General features: G+C 35.1%; 3 protein-coding genes across 4 annotated transcripts; 1 reads left to right on the forward strand and 2 right to left on the reverse strand.

Moving 5' to 3' along the window:
• The first annotated feature begins 5,796 nt into the window (after positions 1–5,796).
• Positions 5,797–7,874, forward strand: LOC100241814 (peroxidase 42-like). Its single transcript, XM_002274733.4, has 4 exons — positions 5,797–6,279; positions 6,399–6,587; positions 6,860–7,025; positions 7,155–7,874. The coding sequence occupies exons 1-4, from the start codon at positions 6,040–6,042 to the stop codon at positions 7,562–7,564; spliced, it is 1,005 nt and encodes a 334-aa protein (XP_002274769.1). The 5' UTR covers positions 5,797–6,039; the 3' UTR covers positions 7,565–7,874.
• On the reverse strand, positions 7,622–14,543 carry LOC104880466 (uncharacterized). The gene is made up of 7 exons (XM_010657099.3): positions 13,984–14,543; positions 13,680–13,903; positions 11,481–12,365; positions 10,562–10,752; positions 10,231–10,437; positions 9,766–9,826; positions 7,622–9,339 (listed from the first exon to the last, which is right to left on the reverse strand). Exons 1-7 carry the CDS (start codon positions 14,039–14,041, stop codon positions 8,740–8,742), a joined length of 2,226 nt encoding a protein of 741 aa, XP_010655401.1. The 5' UTR covers positions 14,042–14,543; the 3' UTR covers positions 7,622–8,739.
• Positions 14,544–16,433: 1,890 nt separating this feature from the next.
• Positions 16,434–24,968, reverse strand: LOC100267574 (calcium-dependent protein kinase 2). 2 transcript variants are annotated; one of them, XR_002031025.2, is made up of 9 exons: positions 23,754–24,968; positions 20,712–20,855; positions 20,434–20,586; positions 18,521–18,636; positions 17,779–17,946; positions 17,547–17,674; positions 17,063–17,162; positions 16,790–16,982; positions 16,434–16,658 (listed from the first exon to the last, which is right to left on the reverse strand). XR_002031025.2 is itself a non-coding variant. In XM_002268778.4 (8 exons), exons 1-8 carry the CDS (start codon positions 24,505–24,507, stop codon positions 16,908–16,910), a joined length of 1,638 nt encoding a protein of 545 aa, XP_002268814.2. In that variant the 5' UTR covers positions 24,508–24,968; the 3' UTR covers positions 16,434–16,907. The 2 variants fall into 2 exon arrangements, 1 of the variants encoding a protein (XP_002268814.2); XM_002268778.4 differs by having other exon boundaries at positions 16,434–16,982.
• Between the last annotated feature and the right edge of the window lie 937 nt (positions 24,969–25,905).

Here is a 25,905-nt window from a genome sequence, read left to right on the forward strand (position 1 = left end):
TATACAACACAGATTATAATCTTGTTGGAATCATCATCATCAATGTAAACTACAGGATTCCATACAAGTGGCAATTTTTATAGTACGTGTACGGCCTAGATTCGTGGGGTTTTGTCAATAGTCAATGGCCCAAATGTATACGCAGATGATGATGGTATCAAACACTTGGGGATCTCTAGGCATGAAGAGCGAGGGCCTGCCATTAATGCAATTTATAAAAGTCCATGGATATGGAGATTTTTTTATTGGTTGGAAGAATGGAGGGGCGCTCCTCCCATAACTCAACACACTCTCTCTCTTTTGGGGTCCATGGGAGTGTCGGTGGCCAAGCTGATCTGGGTGTCTCAGCCACTTAGCTTGCTTCACCCACTTGGCTACTCCCTTTTTCCAGGGCTACCCTTTCATGGGTCAGTGGCATATGTTGATGGGTCTGTTTGGGTCATGAGAAAAAGTAGATTTTGAAGATCTATGTGGGAAAATTCTTGAAACAAGAAAATTACGTTAGGGTTTCTTCAATGTTACATTAATTATTATGCTTTCATTTTTTTTTCAAAAATTGAAATTACTGAATTTGAAATTACATTATGTTAGGGTTTTATCCATGTTAAATTTGGCTCACTATTAATAATGTTTGTCCGTTTGAGTTTGTGGATCAAGGCATGATTCATAGACTGTTTTAGTATATTGATCAAATTGGTAGCTTAGCAATATATTTATTGAGTCAAAGCCTCCTTCTAAAGCATGGTATTAGGTTTTTTACCCAAAGTGGTGCTTACCCTTTTGGTCAAATTGATGGCTTAAGGAATTTGATATTTTCCAATACTGAAAAGGGTATTATAGAGAAAATGATGAGGCTTGAGCCTACAAGCTCTCCTTTGCAGCCCAAAATGAGTGCCCTCTACCTTAAGGCTTAAACTAAAAGCCAAATTGGGTCCAAACTTTGTCATTTTTTAATATCAAATCATTGTATATGGACATGTCACTTCCATTTCATCATGTCCTTCCTTTCCAAAATTTATACTTATCACAAGATGTGTACCTCTCATCCACCCACCAAAAAAAAAAAAAAAATAGTACGAATCTACATTTTGGTGGACCATATTGAGGGCTAGACACCCTCCAATTTGAGGACATCCCATTGTAGAATGACCATTCCACTCGGGTTGGCAAAATGTCCTTAGCAAGGGCAAGTGTCCATCAAGGAGAAGGTCAATGGGTGGTGTTTCTAGGCACTATTACTATTGACTATTGAGAATCACTTTCCATCTTAGCTTTTTCTTTTTCTTTTTTCTTCTTCTTCAATCACTTATTCAAATTTGATTAATCCATTCTTTTGGATTTAAGAGCTTTATCAATCTAATGGACCACCCCTCTTGAAAGTGAAAGGCAGCATGCCTTTCACTTTTCTTATTTTTTTGACATTATATGCTACCCCAAGCTCTCAATCTTTGGATGCCAACCTCTTTATATTTTTCCCAATGTGTAATTTGTTTTAACTTAATAACTATTGTAGTTTTGAATCTCAAAAGGTCCTGCAATTCTATTTTCTACTACAATTTACTTGTTTCTTTGTACAAATAGGATCGATATTTTTATGATAAAAGACTGAAAATGAAAAAATTCCCAAAATTTCAAAATTTTCATAATTTTTCCTAGAATTTTTTTTCTCCCTAATTTTGAAATTCAATGCAGAGAAGTGGGAGATGTTGAAAAATGCATTTGGGTTTTCTCATGAAATCATTGCTATATGAAAATTTTACCATGACCAGCTCTCATAGAATCTATTTTTGTCTTTTCCTATGGGTTGTAGTGTTGCCTTTTAGCCTTAGCCCCAAACAAAAGACACCCATCTCATTACAAATTAAATTGTTAAACTTGATGATATAAAACTATGATATATATACAATGGTTGAAATATAAGGATGATGTTGAAATCTAGGCATGGGTACTCCAAAATGTAATGAATGGGTAAGAATAGTATAGTATATAATATGGTGTATTAATGGCCCCACCCATGTTATGTTTGACAAAAGAGGCCATTATCATATCAATAATTTTATTCATTGTTTTTAGTGGTGGTGGGTCATCACCCATTTATCCACTTTTGGCTTGTATCCTTGGGGATTTTATATATTATTTATTTATTTATTTACCCATTTCAAATTGAAGACCCTGTGGAATGGAGAATGGGGAATGATGTAAGACGCAGGGATGAAACATGGTTGTACAATAAAAAGTTAAAAAAAGAAAAAAGGAATCTCAAATTGTCTAGGAAAGAAAACAAGAATAAAAAAATGAAAAAAGAAATAAATTTGGATTATATAAAATATTTGCTAAAATAGTACTTCAAAAAGAATTTTTATAGGAATTTTAGGTAAATTAAAAGAAAAAAATGAATAAAAATAAAAATAGATTTAAAATCAATAAATTATATTTGTATCCTATTTTAAATTCATTTAATTTAAATAATTTAAAAATATATGAATTTTTTTATTAATTTTAATTATATTTAATTTTGTTTTATATTTTTAATAATAAAACCAAGTATGATAAAATTGTTTTCCTTGATGATATATTTATTCCTTGATTTACAAAATTTTATTAAACTTTTTATAATTTGATTTAAAATATAAATATTTTAATATGTGTGGATATCATGGAATATATTGTGTTTAATAATAGAAAGAGTAGAGTTGTAATAATATTGAATTTTATGGTTAAGAATTGTATTTCAAAAATATCAAAATTGATATTTTAAATTTTTTTTCTTATTTAATATAAATAAAATTGAAAATTATTAAACTCACATAAGAGAATAATATCCAAATCTTCTAAAAATTAATATAAATTATTTTTTAAAACATAAATTAATTAAAGTTGATTTTTCATAATTAAATAACTTAATTTCAATTAATGGTTACAAAGATAAATTAATTAGATATTTAATAAATTTTTAAAATTGAGTGGTGCTAATTATTTTCCTTTGAAAGTATTTTTAGGATAATCACACATCAAGTGTTTCTCTAAAAAAAAATTGATTTTTTAATTTTACAAATGATTTTTTAGAATTTTAAAAGTATTTTTTAAAAGATTTTCCCAACATTTATTTATTTATTTATTTCAAAAACACTTTTTAAATTAAAAGTGCTTCCCAAAATCACCCCCTCTAAAATTAAAATTAAAATTGAGTAATCTAGTTGTTAAATACTATAAAGAGAAAATTTGATTTGAATTTTTCTATACCAAAAATGGATGACCCATTTCCCATTACTACATTCCAAGAACCAAACAAGGTCTAAAGATTTCTAATACATGATTATACCATTAATTTTTCTTGAGTAAACTAATGAAGAAGATGTAGATAAGGAGAGATCTAATAGGCAAACATAAGACCCTAGGATCGAGGTTTGAAATATTAATAAACATGAACCAATTGTCACACACAAAATCTAGCACCAAATTTTTGTGTCTAGTCCTCTTTGTGTGAATGTACTAATATTTAAGGAGGTTCTTCCATCCTAGTGGCTATCACCCACTCCTTGTTAGACTAGAACTCCTCATCCTAGTTCAACTAGGACTGTTTTTCATTGGCCATGACATCAACCATTTTCCTAGGAATCTGAGTACTACAATTATAATTACAATGGAAATAAAGACTCTTACTTGAATTCTCTTGAGTTCTCTTACTTTGGGACTCTATCTTCTTACTTTGGAATTCTATCTCCTTATGCATCAAAACTATGTTTCCTATCTTAGAAGTCTCATGCATTAGGAGTCTCTTCCTTCAGGTAATAAAAAATATCGATTTCAATTATAATAACAATGGAAATAAAGACTCCTACTTGAATTCTCTTGAGTTCTCTTACTTTGGGACTCTATCTTATTGCTTTGGAATTCTATCTCTTTGTGCATCAAGACTCTGCTTCCTATCCTAGAAGTCTCATGCATTAGGAGTCTCTTCCTTCTGCTTCCCATCTTAGGAGTCTCGTGCATTAGGAGTCTCTTCCTTTAGGTAATAAAAAAATATCGATTTCAATTATAATTATAATGGAAATAAAGACTCTTATTTGAATTTTCTTGAGTTCTCTTGCTTTGGGACTCTATCTTCTTGCTTTGGAATTCTATCTCCTTATGCATCGAGATTTTGTTTCCTATCTTAGAAGTCTCATGCATTAGGAGTCTCTTCCTTCATGTAATAAAAAATATCGATTTAAATTATAACTACAATGGAAATAAAGACTCCTACTTGAATTCTCTTGAGTTCTCTTACTTTGGAATTCTATCTCCTTGTGCATTAAGACTCTGCTTCCTATCCTAGAAGTCTCGTGCATTAGGAGTCTCTTCCTTCAAGTAATAAAAAATATCGATTTCAGTTATAATTATAATGGAAATAAAGACTCTACTTGAATTCTCTTGAGTTCTCTTACTTTGGGACTCTATCTTTTTGCTTTGAAATTCTATCTCCTTGTGCATCAAGACTCTGTTTCCTATCGTACGAGTTAGGAGTCTTTGTCTCTTCCTTCAAGTAATAAAAAATATCGATAAAGCAATGTCCCTCTGATTATGTGAATGTAATAAAAAAATATCGATAAACCAATGTTCCTCTGATTGTGTGAATGTACTAGAATGTCCTAGTTCAATTAGGACTGTTCCTCATAGCATCGATCATTCCCACTAGGACTTTGAGTTTTTCCTCAAGACTACAATTATAATTATAATGGAAATAAGGACTCCTACTCATTTTCGAGTTCTCTTGCTTTGAGACTCTTTTTCCTTGTGCATCAACCCTCTAATTCCTATCCTGGGAGTCTTATTAGGAATTTATTCTTTTGGCAGTCTAGTCTTACTCAATGTGACATTTGTTGACTGTACGAAATTTGTTGAGTCGTACTTAGATTTTATAGATTTTATAGATATATTAGTAGTTGAATTTTACGATATATCAGTAAAATATTAGTAGATATTTTGACAAAAATATCTGTGAATGAAATTATTAAAAATTCATGAAACTATTTAGAAAAACTAAAAAAAATGATAAAATAAGTAAGAATACGCAAATTAAAATTATAGTGTAATTAATATAGATATAATCAAAGATAATGTTAATCAATTTTTTTAAGAAAATATTAACTTAAATTCCTTCAATATAATTATATTCATTTGTTTTAAAAATTAAAAAATAATTTTATTAAAATATGTTTTATTACATTTTAAATAAAAAATTAGATCGATTTACATAAAATATTTTATTTAAAATTAAATTTCTAAAATTTTGTTACAAATTTGTGGTGACATTTTTTGTTATTAACATTAATTTATTTAAGTAATTAAAATTACTAAAAAATATATTAATAATTTATTTTATCACATTAATTTTAATTTATAAAATATTAGACCTTCATTAATTTTTTTATATGTTAACAATTTTTTAATAAATTTATATTTATAATATTTTAAAATAAAAATATTTGGAATTAAATAAATTTAGAAGGATAAATAGGAAAAAAAATTAAAGTGAAGTGATATTAATTTTTTAAAATAAGATTAATGAAATTAATATGAAAAATAATATAAAATAAAAGGGTGAGATGAATTTAAAATAGAAGATAAATTAGAAAAAATAATTAAAAAATACAGATAAATAAAAAAATGGGCTTTTCAAGAAAATCGCCAAAAAAAAAAATTCCAAAATTGGCGATTTTTTTTGGAAAAGCGCGTAGACCGTCGATTTTATGGGTGAAATTTCGGGATGAAGCAGATGTGGGGCCTGACTCAATCTAGAATCCTACCCAACTACAGATAATCAAGTTTCCATATATCTCAACTGCGTTCAGGATTATGTAATTAAAATCTGTCAGCTTAGCAGTAAATGCAAGGCCGAAGAGATCGCCAAGAGATAGAAAAAGTAGAAGCATCAGAATCATAACGTAACTCCATTTTCAAGTGGAGTGTATCGCCTTATTTTATTGCCAAATCCATCTCTCTTTAGCCTTATTTAAGAAGTGGCCAAGAGAGGGAGCAAAGCAAAGGGAGAGAGAGATGAGTTCCAGGGCTGTTGTCTTCTTCTTCTTTGCTTTGTTATCTTTCTCAGGGATCTGTCTCAGGTCTGCTTCTGCAGACAATGAGGAAGAAGACCCAGGTCTGGTTATGAACTTCTACAAGGATACATGTCCTCAGGCTGAAGATGTTATCAGAGAGCAGGTCAGGCTTCTGTATAAGCGCCACAAGAACACTGCATTCTCATGGCTCAGAAACATCTTCCATGACTGTGCTGTTCAGGTATGCATAATGTGAAATGAAAGCCCATCTGGTTCTTTACTTTTTGTTTTTTTTTCCTTTGAAGATATATATGCTGATTCTGGTGGGTTTTTGCTACGTGGGTGGTGGTGGTGGTATAGTCATGTGATGCTTCTCTTCTGCTGGACTCAACAAGGAGGTCCTTGTCTGAGAAGGAGACAGACAGGAGCTTTGGGCTCAGGAACTTCAGATACCTTGACACCATCAAAGAGGCTGTGGAGAGGGAGTGCCCTGGAGTTGTTTCATGTGCTGATATCCTTGTGTTGTCTGCTAGGGATGGCATTGTCTCGGTACTAGTCTCTTATCTCTTATGGGGTTTTTGTTGATCTACTGTTTTTTACTATTTTGGGGTTCTTCACCATAGATCTGAACATGGGTATGGCCTTTTCGTCAATTATACCGGATTTACCCTACTTGTACTTCATTAATTTACTTTCCCTTTCAAGCTGATGGACATGAAGGGGTAGTTGAAGAGAATTCAACTCCCGTGTCAGAAAGTGATTTTTGATGTGTGGATGTGTGAGCTCTTTCTAAATGTGTTATGGAACTTACTCTTTTTCAGCTAGGAGGCCCTCACATCTCTCTTAAAACTGGAAGAAGAGATGGTAGGAAGAGCAGAGCAGAGATCCTTGAGGAATACCTCCCAGATCACAATGAGAGCATGTCTGTTGTCCTTGATAGGTTTGCAGCCATTGGCATTGACACCCCTGGACTGGTTGCCCTTCTAGGTATGCGTGATGACATACATGGATGATGTATGCTTGTCACCATTGTTAACTTTGTCCATATCATACATGACATGTATATTCAGTTGAGTTTATTGAGGTGGCTTATGTTTGTATGGTTTGGTCTGACAGGAGCTCACAGTGTTGGTAGAACCCACTGTGTGAAGTTGGTTCACCGTTTGTACCCAGAGGTGGACCCTGTGCTGAACACAGATCATGTTGAGCACATGCTCCACAAGTGCCCTGATGCCATCCCAGACCCAAAGGCTGTGCAATATGTGAGGAATGACCGTGGCACACCCATGAAGCTGGACAACAACTACTACAGGAACATATTGGACAACAAGGGCTTGTTGATAGTGGACCACCAGCTAGCCACAGACAAGAGGACAAAGCCCTATGTGAAGAAAATGGCCAAGAGCCAAGACTACTTCTTTAAGGAGTTTGCAAGAGCCATCACCATTCTCTCTGAGAACAATCCTCTCACTGGCACAAAGGGTGAGATCAGAAAGCAGTGCAGTGTTGCTAACAAGCACCACTAGAAGCTTTGCTGCAAGCCAAGAGTGGGGACAACAAAATAATATGGTCTTTTATGGATATGGGGTTGGGTTTGCTTTTGCTGGGTGGTGGCTAGTTCTTGTGAGAGGTATGAAGATGGTAGTGACCATGTTGGTTAAATGCACTGTTTTTACTTTTTATCTAGCTTTCTCCTTTTTTTCTTTTTGTGAGGTTGGTATTTAGTTACTGGGTATGGTGAAGGTTGGGATGCATGTATGTATGAGGATGGTGGTGATGGTGTATGATGCATGGGTTACAATGGCGTTATGGTAATAGTCTTTGATGATTCATGCATATTATCCCCTCTACCTCTTTCCATGACATGGTGCTGAAGGCGCCAAAAAGAATAATGACATATATATATATATATATATATTATATCAAATGATCCCACAGAAACAGCAGAATCCCTAATACAAAAAAATAGAAAGGATTAGATTCCCCTGTGCAAGCTAGTAAGGCTCCAATGCATATATGCCACTAATATATTTGTTTTGGTAGGTAAGAGGGTAACATCTAATGAAGTGTAGAATAGACGTGTGGGCCAGAAAGTGAGAGATATGGTGGCACTTCCCTTTGTGGACGATATAGTAGGCAAAGAGATGGACTGTAGGGGACAGAGATGTGGACCAGAGATAGAATTCATAATAGTATAGAGGAACAGATGGAGTGTAGAGCAGAGGTGGGCGGCTTGGATGGAAATGATGGGAAGATATTGCTTGAGCATCATTGCTTGAATGGTAGTGGTAGATGGACACTGCCTGAGTGTAGGATGGCAGAAACAGAATTGTTGCAGAATTTCAATCCGTGAGCCTGATTTTGTGGCCATAGGGACCAAACTTTTGATCAGTTGAAGCATGATCTTATATGCCCAAGACTGTTTTTATTTTATTTTATTTATTGATTTAGTAAACAATGGATAAAAGAACATGATCATTTAATATTTCACAAGATGAGAGTGTTTTCATGTAAATATGCTCTACAGAAGCAATGAAAAAACTACTCAAAAGCTTGGAGGACCATATCTCCACTATGAACTGATGTGCAGAAGTTCATAGATGAAGGCTGATGACTCACACACCCAATATGTAAAAAGAGGCCCAAATGCATAGTCTCTCACCATCTGCTTGCATGGAATCTCTATACAGCAGGCAGTTCATTACTTGCAGCTTGCTAAGGTCTGTTTTGGTTCAGTACTTGAACTGCTATCAGAGTCACTATCTGCTTCCTCTGAGGCCACATCATTCTTCCTAGTGTCTTCAACCATTTTTGGGATGAAAGGATTGCAGGAGGGTTGGCTGTAATAAGGCTGTGGATGAACGGACATGTAGTTCCCAGTAGAAGGAAACGATTGATAGCCATATGAAGTTGGGTAAGGGCAAGGAGGGAAGGTATTAGGGGGAGGCCAGTACATCATAGGCATGAAAGCATTTGCTGGTTGTGGTGGAAACATTGGATACGGTGTTTGATTATGGAATGAGACATCAGGACCGGAACTGGAAACCACGGGATTTGATATCTGCAGGGCATCTGCAGGAGCGTGGGATGTCATAGACTGGAATGATGCAATTGCCTGAGTATGAATAGAGGTATACCCCATTAGCCCAAATTGTGTCACTGGTGCTGAGGTTGAAGGAGCAGGTTGCAGAATTGAGGGCTTCTGCAAACTGTGGGGCTTACTAGTTGAATTTGTTTGTTTCTTGCCCTTTGATTTTGCTGGAATCACCTTACCAGTTGACTGCTGAGAATCAGGACTCACCTGTTGAGTGTGCAAGAACACAAGTCACAAATTGAGAAACTATATCCAAACAGATACCAAAATTATTTGTCTTGAAGACTAGATCATTGCACAGATAAGAGGATGTTGTTAATAATGGAAGCAAACTGACATTATCTTACTAAATCTCTACGCTAGGCCTCATTGTATCTTCTTGGAAATGACTTAAACCACTCAACCAACACTTAAAACAGAGAAGCCCACATATTGAATTTGAGAACCAATAAGTATCCAATCCCCGGTTGTACTAATTGAATTTTTTCTGAGCTAATTAACAAGGTGCTACTGAGTTGTTTAAGTCTTCAATATGCCCCAAAGGACTTTCTTTATCAACTCCAAAGAATGGTAGATCAAGTTAACAGTAGCAGATAAAGAAAAGTGGTATGTGAATGGGAGTTGTGATCTTACAGTATCACAAGTCACTGGATGTGAAAGAAATAACTCCTCTCCTTCTGCGTCCTCATCTGTCCTGCAATTAAGAGGCTGAGACAATGAGAAAACCACCAAAGCTTAGGCTAAAATTTACACCTTCTTAACACTAAATCATAATTTACACCTTTTTTACTTTTAGAAAATCAACTTATTTCTTATTATCAACCCCTTTGATCAGAGAATATGATTGATGGCTGTAAATGTATTGCTATGTTCTTATGAAAATGCATTACTATGGCAGTAAGTGTACATGGAAATGCTCGTGTATGATGCATATTTTACAATTAAAGCCCATCAGTATATTTAAAAGTATGCAAATACAATATCAGAATACTATTAACAATTTCTGCCAGTGAATTATCTCAACTACTGGGCTCAGAAAAACACTTATCGTGTTCTGATTCTAGTGTCCATGTCCTACATATTATGCAGTATGTATACCTGTAATATTTTTGAAGCAGGTCCAAGTTCCGGTATTTGGTTTCCCTTTGAACCAAGTCATCTGGAAAACCAGCCATGAAAAGAAGTGTGATACCCAAGGCCTTGAAGAAGAAGCTTCCACTGCGAATGTGAACAAGCATCGCCATTTGACACATAACTGGCCCAAATGACTTCAGCTTGTTTCTTCCCATCCTCTGCCTGACATACCTGGAGTAATTCAGCCCACGGAAGTTTTAGATTAGGCTGCACATTTCCAACATGAAATAATGGAAAACAGTTGTGTGTGTGTGTAAAAACAAGCTTGCAAATCAAGTATTGGAACAGAGCTTACTCATTTTGAGGAAGGTTTCTTGTCCTTCCACCATACTTGATGCACAGAAACAGGCAGGATGGGCAGCTAGCATCAGATGGACGCATCGCCTTCTCCTCTTCAAGTATTTTAACAGGACATAATATTGGGTTCTGTTGATTTGGATAGAAGACCTTCCTCCTTACACCAGGATTATCATACAAGACATGCTCCTGATAATAAATGAATTCAATTCCTTTCTTGAGAAGGAGAAAGTATAAATAAGAGCCAAAGTTAAACTAGAGGCAGATAGTAAAATACAGACAGTTAGGGATGTGATGCCTGATGATAATAGAATCAGTTTGTTATGTTTCACATGGTACCTTTACACAAGCTTGTAATGTTATTGGCAATTTATTTGCAATCTAAAGTTCCATGGGATGTTGTGTAAATGATGTCGTTCTACCATTCATCTAACAAGATTAACCAATGATAAATACGACACTAGAAGCGTAGGCCAATTCTCTTGATAACTAGAAATAAAGATGACAAGGGGGAAGCACAGTGTATCCTGAAATAAGACAACATGAAACCAAAGAACATAAAACAAGTGAAGCATCTTAGATTAGGGGAAACATATCCTTGTGCCAGAAACATTTACAAAGTTGGTCTATAGGGCAAACAACAAGCCAAAATTATGTGATGAGACTTGATTTTTTGATGATGCTTGTTGAATATACACATATTGAAGTGTTTGATCTAGAATACTGAGCACAAAATAATGTATGCTTCACATTACAGTTCTTAAATAAATGGCGACTGGTGATGGGAGCAATAACAATGAAGATGAAAAGAAGAATGCATATGATGATGCTAGAAAACAAAGTGAATGAATCGTCACAGTAATGACTATGTAGTTCTAGCATCATGTCGGTACCATGTATTACAACATTTTGCTTACCCCTGGATTCTTTGGAGAAACATACGGCTCTCCCTTCCTTAGAATGATGAAATGGTTGAAGTCTAATTCATACATATCTTCACACCCATGTCTTATACCAAGAGATGCAAAAACTATAATTTTTCTTATGGTGTGGGACTGAGCATTTTTCAACATAAGGGCTTCTGACTCGATTATCCTCTTGACCTCTTTTGGACAGAAAGCCATCTTTGGGGTTTTTTTATGCAATGGTATGCTTCCAGATACTTTATGGAAAACCTCCTGCTCAAATGTAAAAGCTTTTGATGATGTGTTGCATCCTCCAACTTTTTTGGTTTCTTTCCTATCACTTTTTCTCTGCTCCCTTCTGTTGCTGATGTGTTTGTTGTCAGGTAGTAAATAACCTTTCTTTCTATCTTCATTTGTTTCTTGGCTTGCACCTCCAAATGTTAGTTCCCCTTGACTACCATAGGAACTTCCCAAGCATGATATGTGTATGCCTTCATCAATACCTCTTTCATGAAGATGTTTTTTCGGTTGATTAGATGCTTTAGAAGTGTTGTCATATTCCCCATACTTATGGTCAATGTCAATGTCAATATCATCCTCTTCATAGTAATCATCTTCATCCTCACTATCATCTGTATCATCACAATCAGCAGCAGAGTCACCATCTTTGGATTTTTCAAAATTCAGAAACTGGGTCTCATCCATGCTCATCCAGTTGACTACACGATCTTCTGGATTTGTATATTTTAAGGGCATGCATTCAGTGTCATTGTTCATCTGATAGGCCATTTCAATACTTTTGATGATTTTTCCCTCGTCAGTAGTATCACTACCCGGTTCTATCCGTTGCCTCTTGAACTTCTTGAAGCTTCTTTCCATCGCATTGGAAAAATCACCCTGAGTGAGAATGAAAGAAACGGTATTTAATAACAGGATTTGTGGGAAATGCTAAGATAAAGAAGGATACACACATGCAATCAATTACTATAAAGTTATGAGGTATCAGTGGATGGAATAGGTACCATTTAGTAAATTATAGATCTTGATATATAATTAGTATATAAACAACATGATATCCCACTGAAGATTGAAATGCAATGTGCTGAATTGGCCTTTTGAGGGAGAAGAGAAAAAAATCCACAGGTCCCTTAGCCTGTGATTGAAGCAGTATAGATTATATTCATATATTATGAACTGTGTTACACTTCCACAAGCAGATGCAATCGAAGATGAGAGAAAACATCCGTACTTGGTGTAAGAAAGAGCTAACAAGCCATCATTGAACTGAGGAAAGTTTACAGAAACTTATGTTCATTAAGCTCTCAGGGAAAAAAACACTCTGAAATTAGACCAAATGTACAAACATACACTTCCATATACAGATGCAATCTAAGACGAAAGAAAAGTAATAATTTCTCCTCAAGTCAGAGTTTCTTCTGATCAATATCAACTCTCCATTTTATCCATTCTACATGAATGGATTTTCAACTTAATCAAGTATGGGCATACCATACAAGACTTTGGTTCTGATTTTCTATCCAAATTGCAATATGCTTCTATCCTTATATACGGATGATGGTGGACACCCTCTCACTCTGGTCTATTCTTCTTAACTGTGGTTTGTTCTGATCATCTCAATCCAAATATCTGTTCATCATACGTCAGAATCTCATCTATATCCCATCCCCTCCTTTAGTCCATCTGGGAAAGAATATCCAACCATTGATCAAAGACATTGGTCATACATATCAAGTGAGAGACGGATGTGAAAATCAGAGCAAGTCAGAAAAATTAAAATCTTCAAGAGATCATTTCACTTGATTTTTCTAAACTTAAAACTAATTTATAACATCTTTCTTCTAAGGTTACTCCCTGGTTAGCTTACACCCTCCTGCGATATTTGAATAAGTTAGCAAGGTCATCACTTACATGAGAATGATTCCCGAACATGACATAATCCTGAAATCAAAGTGATGATTCCATAATCACCAGATAATGAGATACACAAATTGAATAAACCTCGAGGAAAAAGGAGCTCCCTATAAAATCATGATCAGTACGAACTTACTCTAACAAGACATTTAATGCTATTGAAGTATTAACTGACGCACTATTGATGGAATCAGAAACACTAATGAAGCAGTAATGATAAAAGGAAAAGGCAAACCAAGAATCTAGGCAAAAATACAAATAAAAGCTGGGCAATCTTACATGTCCATCTCTCTCCTGTATTTGAGCCTCAAGCATTGATATTCTCTCCATGAGCTCCGCATTCTTCTGCCTTTCCCTTTGCAACTCTGCTGAAATCTCTGCAATAGCATTGACACCATCTCCTTGCACTTCTTGCTCTATGGCACATAAGGCAGAAGCATTGACCAGGGTAGCACAAGACTGAAGCTCCACCATTGGAGAACACCCAGAGCCCACTTCAAAATCTGTAACTTGGAACCCCAAAAAATCAACATAAAAAAATGGCAGACACCCACTAACCAAAACCTCAAAAAAAATGCCCCACAGATGAAAATCTTGAGGAGAAACCTAACACCCATGAAGCAGAAATCCAAGGTGGGCATCCCAGTGCAAGAGTTGTGCGGCAAAACCCATTACAGAAAGGTGGTTTTCAGAGGTGGAAGTGGATGAGTTGATCAGTGGCATCAATGTATAGATGAAGTACACTGACTATTAGCAGCGTCAGTAAAAAAAAATACACAGAAGTCATCAAAAACCATGAACGGAGGAAGCCCAGTTTGAACTAGTTTGGGTGCAACTCAGAGAAGAAGCAACAAAGAAAAATGAAAAACCCCATTAGATAAGAAGAAGAAGAAGAAGAAGAAGAAGATGAAGATGAAGAAGAACACGACCCTAGATATCCTATACCCATAGACACAGAGAGAGAGAGAGAGAGAGAGAGAGAGACAGCAGTGATCGGAATGTGGAGAGTCCTTTTGGTTTGATTATTTCTATTTCAGTTTTGATAGAAGGAAAAAAGAGGTATGAGCATGCAATCCCACGTGCATCTCTCTGTCCCTCTCCCAATTATACACATGTATATAGTTTCACTTTCACCAAATCCCATCCATCTATTTATTGGGAATTCTTGGACTCCATTTCAGCTTCATTTTATATACTTTCACTTCAATTTGAAGGGTTTATCTCTAATTATTGTTTGCTCAAATTTATTAACTGGGGCATATTTGATTTGATTTTTGATGTAGTTGATGGTGCACTTTCACTTTGATAAATTACAGACATGATCATAGAACCTTTTTCAGATAACAAAGACTTGATTATAATCTTCTTCCTTTTTTTTTTTCACTTCAAAAAATTTTAAAACATGCTAATAAAGTATATTACTGACAAATCTTCAATCAATTATCAATTTTTCTTTTTGATGCAGTATTGTCTAGTTATATGAGAGGTGGTGTGGTGGGCAGTTGGCACCATCACAGAATTAGGGGTATCCTATGCATTGATCATGTTAAAATTTACATGTTATGGTGTTAAAAAATATGTCCTTCTGCAGAATTCAAGCTCAGCCCTCTTCACCTAACGCACTCTAATTCATGAGAGTAGGGGCTGGTGTCCTCAATTGTGGAATAATCACATCATATTTAATCTTCATTAGCTTCCACATTAACCCAGATCAGTGATGTAGATGTAGTAGTACCCATTCCTCTACCATTGATCAAATTGCGACTAGAACTGTGTTTTGGGGTTTTCATCCAAGGGGGGATAAGCCTAGTAAACCTTGAAGCCCATTGTCTTGATGCGTCTTTCTTCAAATTAAGGTTGGTGCCTTCTCCTTGCCCAATACTTTTTCACTGTCATAGATTCCACAGCTGTGATTTCAAATTCATTTTTAAATGCTATAAGGTGCCCTCTATTGTTTTTTTGATAAACTGGACACCCCTACAAAACTGGGTCTCTCTTCTTAAGGCTCCCCCAGCAAAGAGATGTGCCCCATTATTCAATTCACGGGTGCCAAAGTTATTGAGCAGAGGCCATGATTACAGAGGCGTTTGATTGAAATTTGGTGTCTTGACGGGTGAGTCCATGACCCCTTTTCCCAGGCACAAAGGAAAATGTGTGCACACGTGCATATACTAATGCATAGTGGGGGGAACAGATTACATTATACAAAACAACCTCACGTGGAATGGTGACTTAAATGGTTGTCTCTTATACAAATTTTGTCAGGGGAATATGAGACTAAACCTTGGATTCCATCCTTCTAATCTTAAACTAAGCGCATTGATCTGGGGTACCCTTATTTTGTAAGAAATGGGGCACCTAGTGCAGGGAGAAGACCAGTATGCCCTCAAATTGTGTCTTAGCTCAGTGTCCTCCAAGAAGGGCAGGTAGGTCTTCTCACTTTGAGAGGTGCCCTTCTGTAGTTTTATATTGGCTCTATGAAAAATGTGCTGCTGAGGGGAAAGGAGTCCTCCAATGAGTACACACCCCACCTTGAATCAATGGCTTTTCCCATTATCTTTTTAAGGATGTATGTGTTGAGTGAGAACTTGGGACAGAGGGGCTGCAAGTTGGGAGGTATTTATATATATTTTTTTCTGTTTGTCTTGTGGTGTGTGTAAAATATTATGAGGGCTTGTGATACTTCTCTTTATTTTTTATCCATTAGCTTCATAGGTATCTGTTGTTTATGGTTTTCTTTAGCCTTGAAATTGGAGGAAAATGGCAGTGGATGGAGATGTTCATCTGGTAATGACAAGCAAGTCATTTTCAGGTCATTATCTTACAATCTGTCATAAGTTTTTACAAAATTAAACACAGAGTCTGTTTGGAGAAATATATTGAAGATTTTAGAAATGAAAATCTATCATCACCCTTTCTTTTCAACTTTTCCATTCTAGGATGACTTCAACATTGTTCTCCAAATAGATTTGGTTATGGGTATATGTCATGATTTTTTACCATTTTTTTCCACCCACAAAATAAAAGAGAAAATTTGAAAGAAAATAAGCTTCCTTTTGTGGATCCACATCATCTCAATTACAAAAGGAAAACTACTCCCAAGAGAAACTTTAGCATCTGAATCTTTTGCTTAACAGATTATGACTACCATATGAAAATTGACAATTCTTCTTATAATGAGCTCCTTCCATGATGTTGAACATATCCGGGTTTAGGCAGAGGACAGGAAATTAAAAACATCATGGAAAATGAAACACTCTGCAGGGATTAGATATACACAAACATCACTCCAAATCCAAGCAACCTAAAGTGAAAACCTCTCAAGCTCAAATTTCTGCTTTAGGAAGACGGAAACGATCCTGAACAAAGTAAACTGAACAAGGGTATACCTCTTATGCCTTGGTGGGACGGTTTTCCTTCCTCAAGATCCCCTCTTAACCACTCGAGTGGCTAAACTGGGTGAGAATCTACTGTTGCTCATATAACATTCAGCAACCATCACTGAAACTAAAATAGCTTGACTGGCGGTTGTGTTCCACTTCTCATCATTGTGCAAAACTCCTTATAGTTGATCCTCCCATCCTATCAGTTTTAGAAGCATCAATACATAATGCATGACTTCACAAGAGAGTTTCAAGTGTTTTGAGTTGGAGAAAACTAACCTTATCTGTATCAACCTCATTAATTATTTCCTTGATGCTGTCTTCATCACCCATCCCATACTCCTTCATGGCATTTTCCAATTCATCTCTTGTTATAAAGCTGCCATGATGTCACAACAATGAAGTTCAATAACAAAGTAATCTAATACTGATAGATGGAACTTTTCCAGAGAATTCTTCCAAAAATAATTACAAAGCTTTCAAGAAGATAGGCATATATGGAGAATAACAAGAAATTTTGATACATGAAACTCCTGCAGAATTGAAATAACTATAAACACGAATAAAGTTATCTATGTTTGTTTTGATAGGACTGTGAGAATGATGGTCATGGACTCTTCGAAATTGTCCAGAAAAACTGACATTAGCCATGTTCCTTAGAAAGCAGTTGAAACTAGACCAGGATCAGACAATCCTGTTAGAAATCAATGACGCACAACCAGTATAATTCTTAGCAAAAAAAGAAAAGAAATTGGGGACTCACCCACTGTTATCCTTATCAAAATAGTTAAAAGCTTTATAGAGATGCTCATCTCTTTCTAGTCTGTGTCTGTGCATTGTAGCAGTGATAAATTCAATGTAGTCAATTGTTCCATTGCCATCCACATCAGCCTGAAATGCATTGCATAAACAAACAAGAATACCAGGTGACAATGGATGCAGTGTTTAAACAAAAAATCTAGACATCCAGCTCTTGTTGGGTCACATTAACTTACAGCTTCCATGAGTTGTTGGACTTCAGTCTCTGAGAGCCTTGAACCAAGTCGAGCCAATCCGCTCTTCAGTTCTTCATAAGTGATTGTACCACTCTTGTCAGTGTCCATGTTGGTGAACATTGCTTTAAGACCTTTGATTTCTTCTTCAGATAGATTTTCTGCAATAACCTAGGGGATTTCCAAAAAACACCAGATTAGAGAAAATGGAAAGAAGAAAGCATCAGAACCAATGAAATTTAGATAACCTGAAGTTCTTAGCATTAGTGAGGTGGTCTACAAATCTGTTCTGGTATATAACCCATCACAAATATGACAACAAGAACTGGATATAACATATAAAGAAAGTTGCAGAACTAGACAATACTCAGAAAGATTTATTTATTTATGTTAATTTAAAGAAACTATTAAATATTTACTCTGTTGGATGAAGTTAACCATACAAGCTATAGAAATACTACAAATTTTGTAAAAAAATCTCATGCACATTTTTAAATGTAAGAAAGGATCACAGAATAGGGACATTTTACTAGAATGTTATCTATGGAACACATCAAATAAGAGGTTCCAATCACCCTGGACATATGACATCAAAGAGACCTAGACAACAGCTTCCAAGGATTGTCCATTCCTCACTTAAGTGTCCTCAGAAAATTATACTGTCCTTATTCCATTGTAAAGAGCAACATATAACAGCTTGTTTGAAATGGTAGCTGGGGCTTCAAAGCATAGTTTGATGACTTACCTTCAATGCGAGCTTCTTGAGCTTGTTCATTGCCCTAAATTGCTTCATTCTAGAGAGTACAGCACTGTCTATTGGCTTGTCTGATGCTTCTCCATCTTCTCTTATCCATGGATGCTCTTATCATGCAGAATATAAATGTTAGACAAAATCAGACATGCATAGAACCAGAGTCAGGTGTTATATTGTCAATGTAATTAACTCTATTAAGTATATGGGTACTTCAGTTAAAAAGAGTGTCAATTTCTGAGACATGTTAAATACTGATACTCGTCAGATATGTGCTGGATAGGTGCTGAATGTATTGTAAATTAAAAAATCAGACTTGTTCCTTAAAAATCTAGGAGACGATCCAACACACTGATACAACAGGGTTCCAAAAAAAAAATTCTTATTTTTTTTATTTATAAAAATATAAAAATAAAAGAAAAACCAGATATCTTAATAAATATTTCAAGGCTTGTATTATTTTGAAAATGCAATAAAGAAGCCCCATTCTAAAGTATACAAGTCTGGCCACAACAAAATGTGTAAGGTGCATTTCCATTATTAGAAGTCCCTTATTTCTCAAAAAAGAATGGTCAGTGGCCCAGAACATATGAAACCTTCATTAAATTTGGTTTTCACCCATTATTTCAATATCACTATTGACATAAGTTGTAGCCATAGTACTACAGACAAATTAATCCAAAATTACACATGTACTGGTGTGCACACAGACCCATGCATGCATGCACACATGTATGTACACTTTCATACACATATGTGTGCATGTGTGTGCGCACACTTCATTCATGTATTCCTGCTGTATCTGCACCCTACTTTTAAAAGATCTACCATTTGGCATGTTCATATTGTGTTGTGTCCATACCGTGTGATGTCCATGTTCAGGCTCCCTAGAATCAATATAAAGTGAATTTAGTATACTGATTGACTAATCACACAATATCAGACAGACAATGTAGTTTCTTTTTAAATTTATTATTTAACAAGCAATTTAGTATTATTAGAACAATGATTCACATAACAATGACCCCCACAAAAGTGTGTTTCTTCCTTTGGGAGGCTGCTTAGGAGAAGATCTTAACACTGGACTATTGAGAAGAAGAGGAAAGGCTCTAGCTAACTAGTGTCATTTGTCTAGAAACAACAATCAGTCAGTCAACCATATCCTTCTCCATTGTGGCAGAGTGGGAAGTTTATGGAAATTTATGTTTAGAGTCTTGGGTGCTGCCAAGGTCAGTGGAGAGGTTTTATTGGAGTGACATGGGAGTTTAGTGGGAAAGAAATGAAGTAAGGTTTGAAGAATGATTCCCTTAGGACTTTTGATGGGTTGGAGCAATTGGTTCAACACTGTGAAAGATGTTTTTATTCGCTCCCCATTTATCTGGAGCCATAGGTTCTGTGGATTTTGATGTTTCATCATTGTTTCCTTTCATGGATTATTTAGGGCCCATTAATTTTTTGCGTCCTTTATTGCCTTTTGGCACCCTTTGTACACTCCTGATGTGCTAGAGCTGTGCCCCTCATTTTTTGATTTCCACTTGTCAATATATGCTCTCTGATTGCCTATCTAAAAGAAAGAGAGGTAGCTTATATTCAAAAGATAGAATTAGACCTAATGTCTTGTGTCTTCTGCAAAAGCAAAATCATACCCTATTGTATACAGCTTGAAAAGACAACACCAGCGGAACATATAATCACAAAATTTAACTGTTTAGCTATCTACAGGAAAAACAGGTTTCCCTTAATGTTCTGATTTCATATGTAAATGCATGAAATGACATTTAATAGGGATAAAACACATCTTAGAGAGAGTACTAGGAAGTATGAATAATAATAACTAGAAATGAAAAACTCCATATATTAGAATCAATGGTTTTACTTAAATGTAATGAAGAGATGGAGCAAAATACCAAGAACTTGTGCAGAAGTAATACGCTTGTTCCGGTCCTGTGTCAGCATCTTCCTGACTAGATCTTTGGCACCATTTGATATAGTTGGCCATGGTTGACTTTCGAAGTCAATTTCTCCTTGCAATATGGCATCAAATATTCCCTTTTCAGTTTCTGCAATACAAATTTTGTGAAATGTCTTAACCCAAGTCCATAAGTAAAAGTGGGGAACAAGAGATCATTGACAGCACAGACAAAAATATGACAGTTTAGCAATAATTTGTTGATTTTTGCCTTACCAGCCCAAAATGGAGGTACACCACTGAGTAGAATATACAAAATAACTCCTGCACTCCAAATATCTATTTCCTTCCCATAATTACGCCGTAATACTTCTGGAGCAACATAGTAGGCACTACCTACTATATCACGATACACCTTTCCTGGAATAGGTTTCATAAAAGGTCAGTCACCATAAGGTTCTATCACTAGTGTGTACATGGCAACATAAAGCATGACACCCTTGAATGAATCAGAACAATTAACAGTTCATTGTGAAGCATATGGAAGGTGTCAATATCCCAAGTAAGCAGGACAAAAGATCCAAAAGAGCATTTAATGCAAGAAATTATATATCAAACAATCTCTATGAACCATATAAGGAAAAATAAACCCTAAACCATAAGCTTTTTTAGAAATCCACAAAAAGAAGTTAGAAATAAATGCTTTAGAAAACTAAGACAAATTGATATAGGGAGGAAACTGACATCCATTTATAATAGAAATGAATCGCACTGTTTTAAGTAAAAAGAAATGCCTTAATTTGTGGTCTCTAATGAGAATCTCCATGTCATGTCTCTAGGTGTCATGTAAGTTACAGTCTATGTTAAAATCTCATAGCAATCTGTAAAGGACATAAGGTACCTGAGAAGCTGTTCCAGACCACTGGTACGCCTGAAGCCTATAATCTTGCAGTGCATCTAATTTTTGTGGTACCAAGTGAAAAGAAGAGGTCATGTAGATTAAATCCCATCTTATTCTTAGTTCTAACCTCCTTGAACAAGAAAATTCCATGCTCAGGCATTGTTTAGCAAAGTTGGTTAGCCTTTTAGTTATGGGTTTATCAATTCCATCCTCCTGTTGTTATATTATAATGTCTTTTCCTCTTAAATTAGATGCTGCAAAATTTGATGCCCAATGTAAATTTTTTTTTTCTTTCTATGTAAATAAGGCCTATAAAAGCTCTCTCTTAGTTTCTTGCCAAATTTATTTTTTATTTAGAATTGAGGAAGTTATTATTTAGTAGAGATTTCTTGTTTTAATAGTTCTATTTTTTCCTTTCAGTTTGACAGATTTAGTAACTATGCTTCTATGTTAGCAATAGTAGTACAGACAATTAAAAAGGAAAAATTGAATAATAATTTTCTGCAGATTTCGCATTCCTTAATAAAGAGACTATTAATTTCTCTTCTAGGCGAGTCTTTCCGGCTCATAAACCACATAATACAGTAATCTTCTAAAACTTAGTCCATCAACCCAAATTCCACTTTGCCCTCCCCCTCCATACACCCTAAAAATCCGAATCATCAAACACATTTCCACATTAAGTGTTATCCTACATCAACATGTCGTTTTTGTGATTGAGTATTTCTACGTATTTTACTTTACCTCTTCAAAGTTGAGCTTTTCCAAAGATAGAACAAGATGTAAGCAACTAGTACTAGATTGTTAGTCTTTGAAGAACATATGGCTATCAGGCTATGACTCCTGAAACTTTGATAGTGATTAAGTAATGAACAAAGACATCTTCAACAGCTTTTATTGGCTCAAGAAATGGCTTAAAGACAACTTTATCATAGTGTAATTTCCCAAGGTGTCCATGAAAAGCAGAGAAATTGTGGATAAATACATTTTGATTAGAAAGAAGCATAGCAGGGTTAATTTTGAATGGAAATTGAATTGCCCCATTTTATTCTATGTAGCAGCCAGCAGTGATACGCCCCTGTTGGTAGGCTGGAAAAAGTCCAATTTTTGGTTCCTTCAAGCCTTTTTTCCATAGGAGATGCTTTTCCTAGGTCTTCCCTTTCCTCATCTGGCTTATTTTCTCACCATTTATTTTCATTATTCAACTGTTTGACAATATGAAGAAAACCAAAAACTCCGCCTCCACAGTGCCTCCTTCCATCAAGAAAAAATACTTTACCAAAGTAGGCCACAAGAGAAGGGCTACCTTTCCCCAGATGTAGCACATTAGCAAAATATGATTTCTTGCAATGAACGAATCTCCTGTTTTTAAGATGATAGCAACTACCATTACCTGCGGAATGTTTTGTATATATAATAATATAACAAGGGTGGATATCAAACTTTACCTAATTGATTTAGATGCCTTGCCATAATTAAGGGAATCCATAAGAAAATTAACAAAACTTGTTTTCTCAAAAACTACCACAAAAAGAAAGGAGCATGGAGGCTAAATTCTTTTTCTTATTCAACCCATTGGGGGGAAGACATCCACCTAAAATTGAATGTCAGTGATTTCCAAAGGATTTGAGACTCAATGCAAAAAGGAATCTAATCCGATTGGTTTCTCATTCGTTTTCGTTTTCTTCCTTGAAATATTGGTTTCTCATTCATTTTCATTTTCTTCTTTGTTATTTCAATGACAATTTGATGACGTTACGAAATGTCAGTACTTGATAGCATAAATCCTGCATGATGGCCTTTGTCTAATTTACTGCTCCTAGACCAAAGTATCACAGGTAGAAATTGTGGTAAAAAGATGAGAAGAAAAAGGTTCTTGCTACTCTTCACCTGTGAGCTATTATTAGGTGGCTTGACAACTCAATAATAACTGTCTGCCCCACTTCTTTTATATAGTCCTGATCTTATCTAGTTCAAAGCAACTACTTTTTTAGGTACCTCATTCTCAAACTTAAAAAGCCCAATTGTTGGCCCTTTTACTGATATTGTAGCTAAGTAGGTTTTCTCAACATAATTAATCTATAAAATCAACATATCCTGAAATCCTCATTCAATTGGCTCACATGGTAAGGGGAAGAACAGTTACTAGTAAACATCATCGGCTTCAAGCAACTAATAAATTTTTTAACAGGAGTTTGAAATTAAATAGCAACAATTTCAACAGAACTATGCAACAACCAAGTAAAGCTCATAACACCGAAGACCAAAGAGACAATAATCAAACTTTTCTAGGGAGTTTGGTGAATGATCCACTTCCCCACTCAATTCGATGCTTTTTCAATTACTCCAAATAAGAAGTCATTCTTTAACTAAATCAAACAACCATATCATATGACATAAGAGGATTAGAAATTCACCTTCCTCAATGAAGACAGACAACCCAAAATCAGTTGCCTTCAGCATTGCTGCTTCATCCTTGCTGGACAACAAGAAATTCTCAGGCTTGAGATCGCGATGCATCACACCCATGAAATGGCAGATGTGGACAACATTCACAATAGCCCTACAAATTGCTGCAGCAGCTCTCTCAGAGTAATGCCCCTGAGAAATGATTCTATCAAAGAGCTCCCCACCAGCACAGAGCTCCATCACAAGGTGCACTGAGTGCCTATCCTCATAAGCACCCTTGAATTCCACAATGTTTGGCTGCCCAGTCAGATGCTGCATGATCTGAATCTCTCTCTTTATATCCTCCTTATCATTTTTAGTCACAAGCTTTCTCTTCAATATTGATTTGCAGGCATATGTGTTGCCAGTTGAATTCTGAGTACAGAGGTAAGTCACTCCAAACTGCCCCCTACCCAGTTCCTTACCAAGAGTATAGTAATGCTTAATATCATCAAATGGCCTACCCAATATGGTATCTGGCTTCTGAATAGCTCTGGTATTGGGATGTGAAGGCTTGAGTGGCGGCTGTGGTGGTGGTTGGTGGTAAGTCTGTGTTGGGGCTGCAGTCTGAGGGGCAGGCACTGGCGGCGGGTGCTGAACAACAACTTCTTGGTACCCTTGGTGATTCCTTCCACCACCACCTCCACCTCCACCACCCCTCTCTGATCTTCCACCCTTAATATCCCTTTCTGTAACCCTCTCCTTACTGCTAAAACAACCCATTTTCTGCTGCAACAAAACCAAATACCCACTTGGGGGAATTCAGATTTTGGGAAGAAAAAGGCACAAACCTTGATGGAAACTGATGAGAAAAGCCAACCCCGAATTGTGAATCAAAACATTTAAGCAATACCCATCTCAGATTTGAAGGTGATATCTGACAAAGAAGTGCACAAACATAGTTTGGATTCACAAAGATATAGACTTGTTAGTTGACTTGTAAACCTGAATCCTGAAAAAAGGAGAAAGTGATCCTCAAATTTTACTTTATTTTTTTCAAATTTTCATCTTTTTTTTCTTGGTAGGAAAATATTATAGAATTTCTGCTTTTTCTTTGGCAAGACTGTTGTCCAAGAAACCAAAACCGCGTGCTTTACTTTCTTCCATTTTCCTTCACTAAACCCACAACAGAAAATCAAAATAAACAGACAAATAGATAAACTTCATACAAATTTCCCACAACTTTCTTGGGAAAATAAAATCATTTCTTCTATTTTATTATTTTTATTATTTTTATTAATCAAATTTTTATTTTTATTTTTGCATTTACTTTAACCAAACTATCTAAATAATAAATCAGCAAAATTTTTATTGATAATTTATTACATTTTCTTCTCATCATAGATTCTCTCCATGTTTGTCCACACTAGTTTCCCATTCATAGAATACAATATTACATACATTATATTACTAATTAAATTTAGCTCAATTTTCTTTTTTTTCTTTTTTTTTTTAACATATCTTAATATTGTTTTAAAAAAAAAATTAAATATTGTTTTTAAATTTTGTCTTAGTAAAAAAATTACCTGAAATGTGTAATCTACAAATTTAAACTTAATTATTGAAAAAAAAAAAAAAGACAAATTTCACGTCAATTTATCATTTTTTTTCCCCACTTTATCCATAAAAAAAGTTTAAAAATTAAAAATATTAAAATTAAACATGAAACACCACACACTAATGATTAAGAGAATTTTATATTGAGAAGTCAATAGTGAAACTTAACATTAATCAAACAATTAAAAAGTTTTGTTGCTTTTTCTTTTTGATGTTTTCTATGTTACCAAACACACCATTACTTATCTGTCATCCCTTAAATTAAGGACCAACATCTTATTTTATTGAGTGAGATTTAACTTGGAGAATTTCTAAAGAGTCCCCACATGTGACATGTCTTTTTTTTTTTGCCCTATTTAGTTTTTTTTTTTTTTTTTTTTTTTAAAAAAAGAAAGTCTTAGTTTTAGATATTTTGTTTCAGTCTATGTCAAATTTGGGATAAATTTAATCTTATCTAAACTTTGAATAAAAATCAATGAAATTTGGCCTTTTTTCCAAGTTGTCTTGGTCTTGTGCTTGAGTAAAATTTGTGCAAAAGATTTGACCCAACCCAAGTCTATAAAA

The sequence above is a fragment of the Vitis vinifera genome, chromosome 10 (genome assembly GCF_030704535.1).
Source record: "Vitis vinifera cultivar Pinot Noir 40024 chromosome 10, ASM3070453v1".
NCBI lineage: Eukaryota > Viridiplantae > Streptophyta > Magnoliopsida > Vitales > Vitaceae > Vitis > Vitis vinifera.